Source organism: Rhineura floridana, chromosome 20 (assembly GCF_030035675.1).
Source record: "Rhineura floridana isolate rRhiFlo1 chromosome 20, rRhiFlo1.hap2, whole genome shotgun sequence".
In the NCBI taxonomy this organism is placed as follows: Eukaryota; Metazoa; Chordata; class Lepidosauria; order Squamata; family Rhineuridae; genus Rhineura; species Rhineura floridana.
Window position 1 is genome coordinate 4203355 of NC_084499.1, and position 19278 is coordinate 4222632.

Consider the following 19278-nt stretch of genomic DNA (forward strand, 5'->3'; position numbering starts at 1 on the left):
AGAGATGAGTAACAATCCTCTCCTCTGCTTCCTCTTGGAAGTCTTCCACCCGCCCCCAGCCAGAAAAGGTCGGTGCCATGTAGTCACCCTCCGCGACAGTAGCACGCCAGGTGGGACTTTTCCTAGCAGCGAGGTGGACAGAAGTGGAAAACGTCTCCCTCTTCTTTCTTGTCCCGTAGCTATCGGGCCGCTGCTGAAAGCCCAGCGCCTCTGCCCTTGCCGCTCTCTTGCTTTCCTCGGCTGGCGGCCAGCAGCGGGGGCCTCTTTGCTGGCGCCTCTTCAGCTCAACGCGGGCGGCCGACACCTGACTCCCTCCGGCCCCTCCAGTCCGGGTGATCCAGTCCGGGTTTCCCCTCCGCTCCAGCAGGGGGGCGCGCCTGTCCAGCAGCCTGCCGAGGCCACGCGTGGAGCCGGCGAGCTTCTCCGCTGCATCCCGGCGCGTGGCCGCTTGAGCCTGGGTTGCGGGCAGAGCCAGAGTCTAAGCCAGCCTTAGCCTTGGGCCGCGCGGGTCTCTCTGCGGAGAGCCCCAGGAGCCCGCCCGCCTGCCATGGACTCCGGCGGGGCGGCGCTGCTGCTGCTGCTGCTGCCCCTCTCCCTTTGGCTTGGGGGTAAGTCGCTCTCCAACCCGCTGCTCTTCCCCGCGGAAGATGCGGGCTGCGGGGGGGGGACGGGAGAGGCCCGCGCCGCGAGTCCTGCCGGGTGCGCCACGTGCAAAGGCGAACGCTGGCCAACTCTTGGCAAGCGGCGAGGGAAGCTTCTCCCGTCTCCCTGCTCCGGCCGGGGGCCCTTCCTTCTTTTCCCGACGAGCCCGTGCCCTCCCGTGGGGGGGGTGGGGGACCCGACTCGAGAGGCAGCCCCGAAGGCGGCCACAGCCACAGGTGGCTTCCGGCGAGCGAGCCATGCGCCCGCGGTGGCCAGGCAGCTCGTGGCCGCCCTGCAGGGAGTTGCAACCCGGCGGCTCGGCCCTCGAGGCCATCTCGGGGACGGGAAAGTGGGCTTTAGTTGCCTGCCCCAGCTTTGCCAGGCCACTAGCCGGGCGCGCGGGTTCGTAGCCAGACGAAAAGTTTTGGTTTCGGGGGGGGGGGACGCCACAAACGTAGGCGTGGGGAAGAAAACAGTTTTCTGCAATAAATGTAATTATTTATTTTTTGTAAAAAAAAAACCAATTGGAGGGAGAAAAGTTTTAGGGGGTCGCCCCGCAGCCCCCCCCCGAGCCAAGAGGAGCCACTTCAGCCTGGGAAAGGTCCTGCACCGCCTCCTGCTGGTCGCCAACGTGAGGCTCGCCTGCCGGCCCGGGGGCACCCTTTTCTCGGCCCCCGAGGTGCGGAGCTGAAAGGCAAACGTTTGCCCCCCCAAAGCTCCCCCCTTTCTCCTGGACCCAGGCTTTGTCTGGCTGGAATGCCGTCGCTTCCTGGGACGCAGCGGGCTGCCTTTGTGGCCCCCTGGTCGCCATGGCGACGGAGCGCGCTGCAGCGGGGGCTTTTGTGTGGCTGCAGAACAGCAGAAAGCCCCCATGGAGGGGGGGCTGGGAAGGAGCCGGAGCGCTCCGTAGGGCTGGGGGCTGGGGGGCCTTTCTCTGGGGCGAGAGCTCGGGGGAGGGTGCGCTCTGCCCTCCTTTCTGGCGTTTTAGAGTTTGGGTCTGGGTTGGGGTGCCATTCAAAAACTGGCCTCTGGCCGAAGAAGGGCTGGCTCAGTGTACCAGTCGCTGGACCAACTGAGCCAACTTGCAGCAGGGACTCTCAGCCGCTTGTTTTACTGGGTGCAATGGTTCCCTTCTCCCTAAGGGGAAATTCCTCGCAGCCCTGTAACTACATGCGGGCATTTTACAGAGTAGGAATATTGAGGCATAGGCCAAGGGAAGGGGCTCAAAGCTGCAGTGATTCAGTAGCTGATCAGTGACCCCAAGACTGAGCTCTGAGCGATGGGCCATGTTTTCTGGAGCTGTGGACGCACCACATGGCTTCCCCCAAAGAATCCTGGGAACCGGAGTTTACCCCTTACAGTTACACTTCCCGGCACCCTTAACAAACTACAGTTCCCAGGATTCTTTGGGAGAAGCCATGTGCCTTAAATGCTCTTTAAAGGGTGCACCCAGTCTGAGTAATCAGCTGTAGGGCCACTCGAAGACTGCAGGTCTAAGATCTCTCCCCTGGTGAAAATAGCTTTTTGATTGGCTTCAGGGGCCATGTCCATAGCCTGTATGATTGGTGGCTGTCAGGTACAGGGCCTTTTCAGGAGTAGCTCTGCAACTGTGGAATTCCCACCTAGTGGGAGGGCCTTTTCTCTTCCCATCTTTAGATTTGCAATTTAAAAAAACAACAAAAACCAAACTTTTTGCCTGCCTTGTGTTGCTTCTCTTATGGGGTAAGAGCTGTGGCTCAGTGGTGGAACAGTTCCCAGGCTCAGTCCATCTCTAGGTAGTGTAGACTGTACTTAAACGGTCTGATTGTTTAAGCTTGCTGTCTTAAAGTGACTGTTTCATTATCAATTTGTTTCAAATGGTTTGCTTTTTTAATTCGTTTCCCCCCACCTTGAAGATGTGTGTGTGTGTAGAAAAGCAGTTCATAAGTGAAATGGGTAATACAACAAATGGACAGTTTGTTGCCTGCTGACGCCAGCCAGCCTTGTCCAGTTAGCATGTTCGGTCTGAAGCTGCTCTAAGCATGCCTCGGTGGGTGGGCTTGAGGAGGTGGGCAGGAATCGTGCAGGAATTGCGTGCCTGAGTCCTGTAAGCTGCAGGATGGATCCCATGTGCTGGAACTTTAGCGTCCATCTGCTGCCCTGTTGCTTGAAGGCTGTGGTTCCTAATTTTTTCCCCTTGTGGGCCACTTAAAAATTGCTGAGAGTCTCGGCGAACCACTTCATTCTTTCTTCTGTCTGTTGTAGCTTTTATCATGTGTCGCTAGACGTTGCATTTTATCTGATGCATAGAATTCAGCTGGGAAGTGTTCTTCAGGGACGCGCTGCAGATGAAGCGTGTGGACTACGGGGGGCCTGTGGATCACAGTTTGAGGAAGCTGCCAGGAAGCTTCTCAAACAGTACCAGCAGCATCACAATTGGTGTGGAAGGATGCCTTGAAGGTCTGCCCAGCAGACTTGGAGAACCATAGGGGTAGAGTTCACGTGGTGGCAGACTGAGCCGTCTAGTTGTGTTTCTGGCTGTGCGCTCAAGCACTGAACTGGGAGATATCCTTATAGCCCCTTCCAACTCGACTCTTCTGCCATTCTGTGACCATGCCTTCCTCCTCCATGTACTTGTAGTATGCACAAAAAACCCCAAAGGAGCATCCTGTTTAGTATACCTGCTGTGGGTAGGGATGGGATCCGTTGGCCGGTTCTGGTTTGAAAGCATTCCGTCGACCTAACAGGCTGGCATCGATCTGAGTTTGTTCTGTATCCACTAGTCGCTGCTTTTACTGATCAATAGGTTTGTTCCGGCTTGGGGGAAAATATTTATATCAATATATTTAAAGAAAATGTGAATATTTTGAAGGAAATATCAATATTTTAAAAGGAAACATCGATAAATTATCATTCTTACAATTGATGTTTAAGAGGTGGATTTTTTTAAAGTCCATTTTCAAAAATAGCTGCAGAAATTGCTACATTAAAATACAATCCTCAGCGACTGAGAGTAAGCAGATTAATTGAACATTCAGTACCAAATCTGAATTGGGCGGAATCCCTCCTGTAGGGAAACTGGCACAGACACCTCCACGTTCAGTCCGTCTCTCCTAAGTGGCTGATTTCCCTGCCTTAGCTGCTAATATATTTAGATTGGATTTGGAATTAAGGCTTGAGAGCCATTATGGCTCACCAGAACGCACAGGAGTGCCTTCCCTCCCTCCCATTTCCCTGTTTGATGTGTGGTAGCAGCAGGAGCAAGATCAGAAGAGGTGGGAAGCATGAAGGTCATCCTAGAGGAGTGTTGACAAAGGGGGGGGATTCAGCTGGGGGAGCTGGGCCACAATGGGAAGGGGAAGATCAAAGAGCTTCTGGGGCAGCATCAGCAAGACAACCATAAAACCAGCATGGATTTATAGGCCTTGCGTTGCCCGCTCCTCGAAACCTGATAATAGGAGCAGTTTCGTCTCCAAGGCTGTATGAGAGCGGTAGGTGGATCATTAAATGCACACCTGGCCGGCTCTCTATTCATGGAGAGTCTGCTTCATGCTGTGGTTCATGGCGCTGTGAATATTCAGTGCATATGTTTTTGGCACTGGCAGTCTCTGCAGAGACAGGAAGAGCGCCTGCAAGAGGCAGCTGTCTGCAGGTACTTCCAGGCGAGAGGATTATTTTTAGGGGGGCTGGAGTTGCCAGCTTGTCAGGTGGGCAGTTCAGGTGTACCCTTGACACCTGCAAACCACATCCGGGACAGTTCCAGTCCCCATGAGTTCCACAGATCGACAGATCGTTGCGTTCACATGTGCATTGTGTTAATTGTCTTGCAGCTCTCTTTCTTGCTTTCCCTTTTGGCCTTCTGTTTCTGGCTTATCACTGAGTCACACAACTGGAGGAGGGGGCACAGTTTTTAAAGGGAAAAACAGGCATGAAGACCAGCCACCTCCTCCACATTGCAGGGGAACATTCTGTTTGACGTGGTCTGACGCTGCTGTTTGATGTTGGTTTCACCAGTCTGATATGTGAGAGAAATTCCCAATGGATGCCTCACATCCTGGATCCGCCGTTGCTGCCTGTTTTAATATCCCTCGCACCCTCTTCCAGTGAGGTTTTCACTGCTGTTCTGTGGCTATGTGCTGTGTCTAGCTTGAAGAGCCACGGGAGCATCATGTCTCCTTGGAAGAACTGGGCGCGCTGATCTTCAAGCCCTGCCTCTCGCTCATGTAAGTATGGAGGCAGCCTGTGGTCACTCAGGAGTGACGGCCATGCTGCATTTGCCGCTTTTGTTGCAGGATTGCGCCCTGGCATTGACAATAGGGTCTTAGGATGATCCCTTGACTCAAAGGGAATCTATGATGGTGATGATGATTATGTTGTTGTTATTTGCCTTTAAGTCGATTACAACTTATGGCGACCCTATGAATCTTTTTGGATATATTCACAGGATTTCCATGGTAAGAGGTATTCAGAGGTGGTTTACCATTGCCTTCCTCTAAGCCTACGGCACCCGGTATTCCCAGGTGGTCTCCCATCCAAATACTAACCAGGCCTGATCCTGCTTAGCTTCCGAGATCAGATGAGATTGGGCGTGTTCAGGGTAGCATGGCTGTAGGTGATGATGATTATACTAATTCAGTTGCACAGGGGAGAAAGAGGAGGGGAGGGAAAACTTCCAGTTATGTATGTGTGTGTGTGTATTGTTTACCCACCTTTCACCATTAGGTTCCTAGGCAGGTTACAACAGTGCAGCACACCGTTGTAAAAACAGATGAAACGATTACAATTACAAAATAAGTGAGAGCGTTTCAAATGGAACAGAACAAAATACAGCCAAAGAGACGAGTCCCACAAAACCAATCCCCTTTACTGTCTGTCAAAGGCCAAGGGTGAAGAGGTGCATCTTCAACATATGACTGGACTCGCCTCAGTGGGGAGGGAGTTCCACGGTTTGGGGGCAAGACAAAGGTGGCAACTGCATCGCCTTCCAAAGACCATTTTGGGCAGAACTGAAGGAACGTGGGAAACACTGTCTTCCTCTCCTTCCTGACATGACTTAAGTCGTTCTCTCGCTCTGCTCTTGAGCTCTGCTCTTGAGCGAGTTCTCGAGATGACACCAGTGGAGGAAGATAGAAGGGCAAAGGGTTGCCAACTGCCTGGGGTGATCCCGAGTGAAGGAGGTCAGGAAGGCACCTTGTCCAGCGGGGGAGGAGATGAGCGCAACCCTCGCTCAGGACACAGATCCCCAATGGTGACATCTATAATCTTTTACGGAAGAGGCCATCAAACTGCTTCTTCTATTTTCCACTAAAATGCTTGCCAAGAGCTGCAGTCCTTTGCCTGAGTATATTTTTAATTAATTAATTGGTTAGCTATTAAGTTCCAAAGGCAACATAAAAATGAACAGAAATGAACAAAATGAGAGGGGTGCTTGCTTTAAGCAAGTCATTGCTTACACAGCAATGTCTAGCAATAGTCTTAAGCTCTGTATTTATTTTTCTTTCCCCCTCGCATCCCCCCTGTAAAGTTCATGCCTTCGGTGCAGATAGGCAGTTACTCTTCAAGATGGATGAGCAAGACAATGCACAAGTAAACTGTAAGCTGCACATATTATCTTCCGTTGTCATTATTACCCCTCGGTGAGACTCCCGTGCAAGAAATGAACAGCGCTGAGGTTGTTAAGCTGAAGCAATGGGCCAGTGGGCCCCCTCAGAGCCAGATATGGTGCTTGGTAGCCTCAGATGGGGGGGAGGTTCCCCTGGTCCCTTCCTTCCTGGGAGTCATCCAGAGAGAATGCCCCTCTGCTAATCCTGTCTGCTGACCAGGAGAGGAGGAGGGCAGCAGAGGTCACCCGGGATTTACTAATATAAGCACATGCCTTTCTGTTGCCATGGAAACATAACCCTTTCCACCACGCCTGCAAAGTTGCCCTCTGAGTTGTTTTGTTTCGCTCTGTGTCTTTGAGAGGCCAAGGTGTCCCCCCCACGCCTTTATGCCGTTGATGCGAAAGGGCAAGTGTTTGGCAAGTCGGCAAGGACTTGAGCCCGATTGCCTGCCAGGGGTTTGTCCTTTTGAAACTAGTGCTAAAACCAAACCAAACAACGTACAAATGTGTAATTTTGCAAGGAGTGTCATACACAGGGCCCTACCATTAGGCAGAGTGAGGCAGCTGACTTAGGCAGCAAATAGTGAGAGATATGGAGTAGCAGTGAGATGCTGAATGACAGAGTGGTGTGTGCCCTGAAGCCTGCTCTGGGCCCACTAAGCTTCCCTGCTGCCCTCAGTTTTCAGTGGAACGTAAGAAGTGCCTTGCTGGAGTGGGCCAAAGGCTCGTTTAGTCCAGCATCCTGTCCTCATAGTGGCTGACCAGGCGCCCAAGTGGGAAGCCCACAAGCAGGACCTGAGTGCAACAGCGCTGTCTCCTCCTGTGGTTTCCATCAACTGGAATTTAGAACCATACTGCCTGTGGCAGTGGAGGTAGAACGAAGCCATCACGGCTAGTGGCCACTGATAGTTTTGTTCTCCGTGAATTTGTCTAATCGTCTTTTAAAGCCATCCAAGCTGTTGGCCAACACTGCCCCTTTTGGGAGTGAATTCCATACTTTGACTATGCGCTCTGTGAAGAAGTTTATCCTTTTGTCTGTCCTGTTGCCAGCTCTGAAGTAAAATGCAAGCCTAGCCAGTCCAGCTGGCTTCTGTATGTGGAACAGAGGTGAGGGGGATGCCCTCTTGTTCTTGGATTCAGGTAGGAAAATGTCTTTGTCATGCATCCAAAAGTGTCAAATTTCGAACCCCAGATCCAGGACTTTGCTCACCCCTCCGAATGTATGAAGTAACAAGAACAATGACAGAGACTCTGAGCATGTGCAGGGTGCCTTTCCCTCTCCACCAATTAAATATAGCAAAATGTCTGGGTCTTTGGTGGAAGGCTTCTAGGTCAGTAGGAGATCCAAGACGGCACAAATGACTACCTAACAGCAAAGTTTGTTTAAGCATTTCATGACTTATTTTCACTCATATATTCATTTTTATGCACATTTGCCGTTACAATATGCATTTTTGTAAACATTGGTTGGCGAACTGCATTGCAAAATTCAAATAAGTGCAGATTTCGGAGGACGGCCATGTTTCAGTTCTCATATTGTTTCGGAAAGTGTAAATTTGATAGATTCGGCCTAAAATGTGAATTGAACCAAATTTGTCCTCCATCTCTATGTGAGTGTGTGAGAAGGAGAGACATGATACCCGAACCCCTTTCAGTGGGTTTTTTGGGGGGGGTGGCCCAGAATTGTTCACAAGGTTCAGGGGACAAAGGCAACACTGCTGAGGCCACTTAGGCTTTCTGCTCTGATCCACTTTCACGTGGCTGAACAATTTGGAGCAGAATGGGGACGGCAAAGCACATCTGAACGGGCGTCCCACTGAAAACAACGTAGCACAAATGGAGAATGTCTGGATATGCCTTGCCAAGTAGAGCTGGGTTGGGGGGAAAGCTGAAGTCACCAACACAACCTAGCAAAGCTTCAGTCCGGTTTCCTGGGCCTCTCCCCCTCCACTCCAGTTGAGTGAGGACAGTGGGCGACAGTGGGGAGAGGTAATCAATTTGGTTCAGTTCACACTTAGAAGCAAGCCTGCCTAATCCACGCTTTCTGAAGCCATATGCGACCTGAAACACAGCCATCCTTCAAAATCCGCACTTTGAATTTTGCAATGCAGTTTCAAAGCAATGGTTACAAAGTTGCATCTGCTAGGTTAGTGTGCATAAAAGGCATATATTACTGAGAACTGCAGTATGTAAGGGGAAATTGCTTTGCAAGAATGTGCATGTTGGGCAAAATTAGGCATACAAAGATGTGCGTATTAGAGGAAACTTGCACTGAAACACAGCTGAATTTTCTTTTTTGCAAACTAATGTGGAAATGTGGAGAAATGAACCTACGAGTGGAAAAACAAGAAACTGAAATTGAGAGATTTGCCCATGCCTATTTCGTAGCCGCCTCTGAATGGCTCTATGATACTGCAAGGTCATCAGGTCCACTTTTGTGGTCCTTGAGTGGCAAAAAATTCCTTTCCTTTAAAAACAGACCTGGCACTAGAGCAGTGGAGGACAGGGAAAACAATGGCTGTGAACAGGCATGAAAACATGGCAGACCCCTTCCCTGGTGAACCCTTTAGCTCCTCTGCTGTGGCTTCTTTTGCACCGAGCAGCAATCCTCCCAGAAATGAGGCGCAGAGGGAGGCAAAAGGGGTTTCTGAGTCACGCTTGGCATTCCTGAATGCTACCTAGCAACAAACACCAAAAATTGTGTCAATATATGCAAATTTCTCAAGGAAATTGCCCCCTTTCACCCCTTCTGCACCTGGGGGTAGAAGATTTTGTGCAGCCGCATGAACATTTGCAGTTTTTCATTCATTTTGCTTCTGGTTTGAGAAGTGTGTCAGAGCAGTCGTCTCTGGCTTGGTTTAGACTCTCTGGAGATGCATCTGATGAGGCTCATTTAGGAGGAACCCCCCCCCCCGGCTGCTTCATCTAACAGGGTGCACTGAAAGAAAGAGGGGGATGAGCAGGGCCAATCGAGTGGGGGGCACTAGGGCCATTTGGCCCAGGCCCTCGGGGCCTCCAGTTTAGGCACTTATTCATTTTTTGGCATTTGATAAGTTTTGCAACTTCTTTTTACGCACATTGGACCAAAATGTGACACACTCTGTCAGGTTATTTAAAACACATGAGAGATGTGATTTGGTAAAAGACACAATTACGGATAAATTTTGTCACACTGAATAGTTCCAAATGTTCATAAACCTTAATTAAAATGTATCCATGATGAGTGTGTCTTCTCAAAGCAGCTGATTCTATATATATAAAAAGCCAACTAGTGACTGGTTCTGAATTAGGTGCATGTTATATTTTAGTGTCTTTGGTGCCTTATTTAGCTTTTGTGTGTCATCATAGCTGTGAGGCTGAAGTAGCCCAGGCCTCTCTGAACCTCTGAGAGGGCCCTGGGGACCTGCTGCGAGTTGCAGAGTTAATTGCCGACCTGGGTTACCTCCTTCTCTTTGCCTGGTCTTGAAAGGGAGCACATGACACAAGACCATGAGATTACACCTTGAAAGGGCCAATGGAACGTCCGATGAAACGTGCATCTTGTCAAAGAGGAATTGCTACCTCCCTGTCTCTCCCAAGCTTGCGGAAGCATTTGCCAAGCCGGCTTTAGTGGAAGATGCAAAAACTGATAAGTGGCTTCCCCCCTGGAATTTTAAGTGGGGGTTTGGGTCAGCGAGGAGGGTGCTTATCAGTAGAGCTGTCTGGGAAAGTATGAAGAAGCAGGTATGCTGTGCATGGATAACGTTAGGGTGACATTTAAGGTGCCAATTGTATGTTGGGGGTCAGAGCCTTCTGCTCCTGGCTTGAAATGGGTAATACTATGTGGCCTTAGAGAGAGGCGCTTGGGAGAATTTAATTGGATTCTCCAAATGTTTAACTACGTGCATAGCTTGTGTTGGATTTAAAGGGTGTTTGGAGAAGAATCATATTGAAACCCAGCCAATTGTAGGTGGAGAGTGACTGAGTTATATTGTCATAAATCTCAATAGACTCTTGTCCCCATCTCCCAAATCTGTCAATTTTGGCTTTTCTCAGTTTCTCATTTTTTTAAAGTTCTCCCAAAACTGTGTCAGCATTTTAGTACGTCCTAATATACACAGTTTTGTTTGCAATCTTGCCTAATATGGACATAGTTTCCAATAGAATAGGCATTTTTATGCATATTTTTTATTTCAGGTACGATTTTATTTCAGATCTATAAATACAGCTTAATATTCAGAATTTCTGATGAGAATATAAGAAATTTCTACTTTTCAGGATTTCTAAGGATTTATTTTCTCTACTGTATACACATTTTTGTGCAAAAAGCTTTGCCTGAAGAACTGCATCTCAAAATTTGGAGACGTGCGCATTTCTAAGGATAGCCGAGTTTCAGTTTGTGTTTTGTTTTCGGACGGGCAGATTGAGCAGCTAGGCATTAAAATGCAAACTGAACTGGATTTCTCCCCCCACACTAACCTCGTCTGCCACCCCTCCCCACACAATGCGGGTTCTGCAATGCAGGATGCAGTGATAGCATCCCAGCCTCTGCTTAAATACTTCCAGCGAAGGAGAGCCCCCCTTTTCGGGGTCAGGCTGTTCCACTGTTTAACCAAAACCTCCTTCCCTGCAAAGTCTACTCTTGGGTTTTAGGTCTGCCCGCCAGAGCAACAAAGAATGACTCTGCTTCATCTCCCATGTGACAGCCCTTCAGATATTTGAAAACCACTATCATGTGCCGCAGCGAAACAGCTCTTTCATGGCAGTGGCTAGCTTTGGAGGGGGTTGCACTTCCCCTGAAGAATCAGATCCGTAGTTTGGGGGTATTCCTAGATGGGCTGCGAAAAAGACAAATAATTGGGTGTTAGAACAAATTAATCCAGAACTGTCACTGGAAGCTACAATGATGAAACTGAGATTATCATACTTTGGACACATCATGAGAAGACACGATTCACTAGAAAAGACAATGGGAAATGGAAATGGACTGCCTTCAAGTCAATTCCAACTTATGGCAACCCTATGAATAGGGTTTTCATGGTAAGCAGTATTCAGCGGGGGTTGACCATTGCCTCCCTCTGAGGCTGAGAGGCAGTGACTGGCCCAAGGTCACCCAGTGAGCTTCATGGCTGTGTGGGGATTCGAACCCTGGTCTCACAGGTCGTAGTCCAACACTCTAACCACTACACCACAGACAATAATGCTGGGAAAAACAGAAGGGAGTAGAAAAAGAGGAAGGGCAAACAAGTGATGGATTGATTCCATAAAGGAAGCCACAGACCTGAACTTAGATGATCTGAACAGGGTGGTTTATAACGGAGGTCGCTGATTCATAGGGTCGCCATAAGTCGTAATTGACTTGAAGGCATATAACAACAAAACCTTATCACTGAAAGCCTAGGTGGCCTCAGTGATGCCTCTGGCCCCAGCTGTTCTTGGATAGGGATAGGCTGGCCACAATAATTCACGCCCAAGAGACCTCCTGGTTAGACGATTGCAGTGAGCTCTACCTGGGGCCACCCTTGAAAGCTGTTCAAAGGTTACAGTTAGCGTAAACTGCAACTGCTACTGTCTTGCCGGGTTTCATATTAATATTGGTCCAGAGCCTTTGCTGTATTGCTTTCGGAACCTGCTAAAAGGGAAGATACAGGAGGCAGCTTCTTAATTTTATTAAAACATTTTCCACCCTGCTTTGCAATATCAGCCAGGCGAACTTGGCATCTGAGCCATGAGGCACACCTAGCAGACAACTTCCCTGAAGACCTCAGTGATAAAGGCTGGAATATAAGGACCGTTTCATGCCTTATCTCTGCCCAGGGACTGAGGTCTTTGGGGGAGTAGCTGTTAGTAGTCTGCCAAGGCTCAGATGCACGGCTTAGATGCACGAGGAGCTGCCGGATTAGTATAGCATTGTGAGCCCAGTGCTGATCAGCCTCTTTGCTGAACTTCGGTGCTTGGTGAAGCCTTTTTAAAAAAAAATCAGCAGGCAGTTTCAGTAAGCTTTTTTGATTTAATTGATTTTATCCTTTGTTCTCTCCTTTGTAATCAGAAACAATGGGTTTTATGGGTTTTATTTAGCTAAGTCTTCCTCAGAGAAGACCTGTTGAAATTAACGAACCTAAGTTAGTCGTGTCACCTTCAGTGGGGTCTACTCAGAGTAGGACTAGCATTGCATACCACCCTAAGGTGTTAAGCGGTATATCAATTTTTGAAATAAATAGGTAAAATATGCAAGGTGGCTTGCACGTTATCACGTAACATGCTAAAATATAGTGACAATAGAATTACTGTCACAACGCAGCACCCAGGATCCTGTTACACCGACCCCAAAAGCTGCCAGTGAACTCCCAGGGCCCAATTCAAGATGTTATTACTAGTGTACAAAGCCTAACTGGCCCTGGAACCAATTATCTGAAAGAATGCCTCCCCCGACCCGGGTTTTAAGATTGGTGGAGGAGCAACTGCTTGTGATGGCCTTGGTGACAGCGGCTGTTGGAGTTACCACATGCTTCTGTGTTGGAATTGCTTTTTAATATGTTTTTAAAACTTTTATTTTTTAAAAAAACCAATGTTTTTAACCTTTTTAAAAAAAGACTTGAAAGCTTTAAAAAAAATGTTTTTAAAGATGTTTTGTTTTTAATGTATTTTAAAGTCTATTTTTATGATGGTTAAAATGTTTTTAGTGCTTTTGTTTGCTGCCCTGGGATCCTGCTGGGAGGAAGGGCGGGATATAAATCAAATAATAAACAAATAAATAAATAAAATGAGGCATGACCTACTCAGAGGTGGCACCCCAGCTATTTTATCTACTTAATAAATGTATATCCTGCCCTTTCTCTCAAAGTTGCTCAGGGCGCAAACAACAAGTGATAAACCAATAAGATCATCTTTAAAAACATCTTAGAAACAAATTCTGGGGAAGGAAGTTGTCTACTTCAAAAGCTTGTTGGAAGCTGTATCGTTCCCTTCCTGTAGATATCTGGCTGTCCCTCACGCTGGTTTCATTCAGGCTCTAGCTGAACACTTAATTATTTTTGCAGGCTCTCACAGCAGCCGGTCAGATCACTATAGGAAGCCCACAAGGAGAACATGAACAAGCCCAGCAGCTGGCACTCAGAGACTTGCTTGGAGGTAGAATACAGCCATCAGGGCTAGTCACCATTGATAGCCTTATCCTTCGTGGATTGGCTAATCCTCTTTTAATACCATCCAAGTTGGTGGCCCTCACTGACTCTTGGGAGAGTGAATTCCATAGTTTAACTATGTACCACGTGAAAAAACTATTGCTTTTGTCTGCCCTGAATCTCCCAACATTCAGCTTCCAGTAGTGTAGTGGCAAATTTGGAAGTGCAGGGCCCCTTCGTGATAGTCATAGCCACGACCCTCCCCCCTTTTCTTGCTGCTGGGCTGAGAATGAGATCCTTGTCAATGCCTTCTCCCACAGCAACAGATGTCCCTAGGAGCCAATAAGCATGACAGAGAAGAGTATTAGCTACTGAGAAGAGTCTTCTCAGTGGCTGACTCACCTCCTTTCACTCTGATTGGCTCCAATCAGCAGGAAAGGACAAGGAAGCATGTTAGAAGATTCTTCTCAGTGGCTAACATGCTGATTGGCTCATAGGATACTGGAGACATAGGTACCGCACTGGGACCCTGCTCCCCGCAAAAATAAGAGACCCTGGGCAACAACACCACTGTCAGCTTCACTGGATGTCCCTGAGCTCTGGTGTTACGACACGGAGAAAACCTTTTCTCTATCAACTCTCTCCATGCTGTGCAGAAGTTTACAAACCTCTATCATGTATCATTGTTGGGATCATAATGGAAGCGATTTTACCTGTATATTTTATTGCTGACTCTTATATGGCATTTTAATGTGTATTTTGTAATTTTAAATTGCAGTTTTAATGTTGCTTTTGTTGTTGCATTTATGAAGGCCATTAGCCTCCCTGGGCTCTCTGTGAGGGAGGACCGTGACACAGAAAAAATTAAATTAAACGAAAAGCAGCCCAAAGTCCAGCTGCCACTGTTCAAAGCCCAGGGAAACGAAGCCATTTCCACGTGGGTCCCCTGCAGATGTCTTTTTTGCTGTGTATTCTTGATGATTTGTGGTCCTGATGGTACCAGGGCAGTTATGCGGTTGTGCTCGCTGGGGCTGATAGGAGGAGTAGTCCAAAATGTGTGGTTGGGGAGGGCTGTTCGAAAGAGACCTCTTTGTGCAGCTCAAAGGAAATTCAGTGTAGGTGCCCATGAGACAGACCTCTGCACTAATCAGGGAAAACTCTGGAACGGAGCAGCATGCCTGGAAGGAAACAGCCATGTGCTTGTCCTGAGCACAAAAGTCGATATGACACTGATTCGTAAGGTTTTTTGTTACTTAAATCTCAGCTTGGGGAAGCCTGAGCAGCCTCCGGTGATAGCTGGCGATGGCTGGGTGGTGACGGTGAGGTGAAAAATAGTACCCTCTTAAACACCCTCCCCCCTTCTCTATGGAGAAGGGCCTGCCCCTAACTGGTAGTGTAGTGACAAATTCAGAAGTGCAGGGTCCCTTGGTGATAGCCATGTCACATCTCCCCACAGCCACACACCCTCGCTCACTCACTTGCTCTCAATTGTCATCTCCACACTCCTCAGTTCTTCCCATGTGCAAATTCTCCCATAACAAGAGAAGTCAGTCCCTAGGAGCCAATCAGCATGAAAGGGGAATGTGTTAGCTACTGAGAAGAGTCTTCTCGGTAGCTGACTCGCTTCCTTTCACTCTTCCCAGTGGCCAACATGCTCCCCTTTCATGCTGATTGGCTCAGAGGATGCTGGAGATGTAGGGACCCTGCTGGGACTCTGCTCTCAAAAAAGTAAAGGGTCTAAGACCTCCTATGCTTTCCTCCTCTCCGAAGCTGCTGTTTGCATTTCAGGGGAAAGTTCTGATGCAGTTAATGTCATGCTTGGTTCTTAGTTGTGCTTCTCTGGGGCATTTGGGTCAACTGCACAGATTCTTTTTGGAATGGATTTTTGTGAGACATTCCTAACAATGAACTCCTAGGGATGCCTTGTTTTATTCAGCATCCATCCTCATTTGCTTGCATATACAGTGGTTAGACTATGGGGTCCATCCAAGCTGGTTGTTTTTGTTTGTGTCTCTGGATATATACTGCAACATGTCATAATTAGCAGTGGGTTTATGCTGGAGCATCCACACGCTATTCTGCTTTCTTACTTGTTCTGCAATGTTTCCTCATTGTTACTGTAATATTGCTGTCTGGAGGAGGCACTCTTGCACTGTAGCAAAAGAAATGCCACACACGCACCTTTCCTCCAAACATTTGTGGCATGAAAAGTTACAGGATTTCAGCAGGTAGCTATAGGACTTACACCAGTTGAAAGCAAAGCAGTATGGCTACCCTGGAACAGTACTGAACATGAGATGATGTATACAGTGGCATAGTGGCAAATTCAGAAGTGCAGGGTTCGTTCATGTTAGTCACAGCCACGCACCCTCCCCCCTTTTTTTGCTGTGGGGTTGACAATGAGATCTTTGTTAGTACCTGAGATCTGTTGCAACAACAGACATCCCTGGGAGCCAATAAGCATTAAAGGGGAGAGTATTAGTTATTGAGAAGGGTCTTCTCGGTAGCCGACTCACCTCCTTTCACTCTGATTGGCTCCAATCAGCAGGAAAGGACAAGGAAGCAGGTTAGAAGACTCTTCTCAGTGGCTAACATGCAACCCTTTCATGCTGATTGGCTCATAAGATCCTGGAGACATTGGGACTCTGCTGGGACCCTGCTCCCCAAAAAGTAAGGGGTCTTAGGCCTCCTGAGACCCTGGACGACGACACCTCTGGCTGTATAACCACCACCCCAGTACCATCATGGGCACATAGCATGACTGCACAATAAAAGGATGTCTAGAGGGGCAGTCTATCTGGTCTTTATTGAGCATTTTCTCTGATTTGTTTTACAGTCTGGTTTTATGGCAATGAGCTTGCATCCTGCATTCATCGGGATTTGTTTGCAGGATGTTTACACGTCTTCCCATTTATCAATTGTTCCCACGCTTTTCAGTGCATTTTCCCAGCACTTTCCAAACTGCAAAAGTGGATTTGTTGCGCTGGGGCAGCAGAGCGCTTTAATCCACTTTAAATGAGCAAACCTAAGATTCTGGCATGCACTTGAATCCCTTCCACAAAATACTGCAGTTCTGGAGGCCTTTGCAATTGACTGCTAGAATTCTTTTTTTCCTTTTGTGAAACGTCATATGTTGCTTTGGGGATGGACATCTCCAAATGCAATCTGGCCTACATGAACGGTAGTATTTATGACACATCTGTTCCAACGTCAGGTTGCAAGTTTGCAGTAACATTAAGGGGGGGGGGAAATGAGCACATCTTTACAGTTTTACTGAGTGTCCCACATCAGAGCAAGTTACACACCAAGTTATCTGTAAATGCAAACTCCAGACTTGTATTGGAGGTGGGAAAAGGGCGGGATGGGAGTGGGAGACAGAAGTGTCCAGCTAATGCTCTCTATCTGTAGCAGGCTTTGAAGTTGATCCTAATCTGTTCTCCATTCTGAAATGGGCCTTACCTCCTCTCTGGAAGAGGTACAGTGGTGGGACTCTACAGCATTGCGTTCACATCGAGGCACAGAGCAAGAGGTCAAGGTGTTGGTGTTTCTGTTAGTCCAATGATGGCAGCATCTGTGTGAGAATGACAGGTTTTTAACAGCTGGAAATTGTGGGATATATCCTGAAATCCGGCTTTAGCGGTTTTACAATTTTGCAGCGTTTGAATTATGGTTTTTTTAAAAAAAAAAAACGCTATGATGTTGTGGAGCCTCCCTGGGTTACTTCTGGAGGAAGGGTGGAATAAAAATCAAATAAATTATAATAGTTTAGAGAACACCGGACATTTCTGCAATGTAAATGACCCGACCCTGTGGATCCAACACATAAATATTTATTTTAAGTATTTGTTCATTGTCTTCATACAAATATATTACAGGGCATTTCACAATTGGAGACAGGATGCTGGAATAGATGGGTCACTGGCCTCATCCAGCAAGCTCTTCATATGTTCCTAAACTCATCACAAATGTTAAACCACTTCAAACAGTAGAGTGGATCATTCAAGCATTTAAAATATAGCTTTCTTTTCAATCAGCTCTAAAGAAAAAATCATTTCATTTAAAATGTAAAAGGTCAGCTCAGTGGAAAAGGTCCCAGGTTCAATCTCTGGCCTCCCCAGGCAGGACTGGGAAGGGGTCCTTCCGGAAATTCTGTAGAGCTGCCAGTCATTGTTGGCAGTACTGACGTAGATTGACCAACGGTCTGACTTGGTGCTAGGCAGCTTCCTAATGTCTTAACTTTATGCCTAAAAGTCAACGCAGGTGCCAGATGAACTTCTGGGGTGTTTGTGTGCAGATTCCATAAGCAGGGAGCCACCAATAGAAGAGGGTCTCTCTCTAGTGGCCACCCACTTAATTTCTGACGAGGGTGGCACTCTGAGGCAGTCTCAGTAGGAGAAGGAAATAACTCCTGTGCTTGTTGACGCAGGAGATGGTCACATATCACATCTTAATGCAGCAGTTTTCCTGTCTCTCAGCCCTTTAAGGAGCAAAGGCTAATTGAGGTGTTGTGCTCATTATGCATATTCATGACCTTCATCAATAAAACAACAGTTTTATTTATTCATCAATAAAACAACAGCGCCCGATGTAGATCTGATCACCGCAAAGGCTGAAAGCGGAGATTATGGGAAGGGCAAGTTCTCAGATGCAAACACGTGTAAAGGTTTGGCCACTTTCCAAGGAACAAAGCAGAGCATTGCTTTGTGTTTACGATACTCTTTGATCGTTTTTATGTTGTAGTTCTGGATTTCCCTGGTTCCTGGCAGCCCTCTGTGCTGGTTCCTATGTGTGTGTGTCAGAGAGAGAGAGATGCATGTATGTACATGAATGTGCAACCAACCTTGGATTTGCCAAGTACCGACTGGCTTCTGATGCGGAGATGAATGGCGAGGCCCATCTTACAGACCCGGAAGTGATGTCATTGCTGGTGCAGTTGTGGCTCTGCTGCTGTGCGGTTTCTGGAGGTGTCTGTCTTGTGCCACCCTGTCCCAGAAAGTACAACTTGCACCCTGTTCTGCCAAGACTAAATCCAACCCTGGGCTCAGCCTGGAACTTATTTGACAGTGCTAGAACATATAAAGGAATAGTGCAGTGTCTCTGCGCATGTGCAGAATGCAGGGTTTAATATCAACAGAGGCCTCAAACCTGTTCTCAGCACAAAAAAATCAAAATCAAAATCTGGGAAGCAGATTTTCCCCAGCCACTGAGAGAGTCATCACAACCAGGCCCCAGATAGCTGGGATTAGGGCGTTCAGCTCAGAAAATGTTAAAGGGGAGGAGCACTGAGCCAAAGCATCTTTCTGTTTTAGGAAATTAAATACAGGAGTTTTAGCTCTGAATGGTGCCAAGCAGAGATGCAGCTCGTTAACGCCACTCTCTCCTTACTGCAACATCTAGGGGTGTGTGTGTATGTGTGGAAACTTGAAAATGGAAGTGGACTGCCTCCAAGTTGATCCCAATTTACGGCAACCCTACGAATAGGGTTTTCATGGTAAGCGGTATTCAGAGAGGGTTTACCATTGTCTTCCTCTGAGGCTGAGAGGCAGTGACTGGCCCAAGGTCACCCAGTGAGCTTCATGGCTGTGTAGGGATTCAAACCCTGGTCTCCCAGGTCGTAGGAAATGCATCACCGGAAAAAGAAGCTTCAGATTTGCGTATGCTAATTTATCGGTACAGGTGCCCGTTTAGAAATACGACTGTGATTTTAAACAGAAATACAATGCATCCCACACTTGGGGGAAACTCTGGCCAGGTGAGCTGTGCCTTCCTGCTCAGTCTGCTTTCCAGGCGCTCACTGTGGATGGGCGACTGCAAGGCTCTCCCTCCTTAGTGCTTTGTACCTTTGCACTGCCCGTGGACCTTGGCCATGTGGGACGCTTGGCCACCCTCCCTCCAGAGGTCGCCCCTCTTCCCTTTGGGCTTCAGCCTTCCTCCCTCAGCAGGTGCAGCTCA

General features: G+C 47.9%; 1 protein-coding gene and 1 pseudogene across 1 annotated transcript in view; one reads left to right on the top strand and one right to left on the bottom strand.

Moving 5' to 3' along the window:
- Positions 1–438: 438 nt before the first annotated feature.
- Positions 439–19278, top strand: part of CRB2 (crumbs cell polarity complex component 2) — a 69005-nt gene continuing 50165 nt past the window's right edge. The window contains exon 1 of the mRNA XM_061603955.1: positions 439–608. Coding sequence (XP_061459939.1) covers positions 548–608 — 61 coding nt within the window. The 5' untranslated portion in view covers positions 439–547. The remainder of the gene's footprint in view (positions 609–19278) is intronic.
- Positions 5117–5235, bottom strand: LOC133374063 (5S ribosomal RNA; annotated as a pseudogene).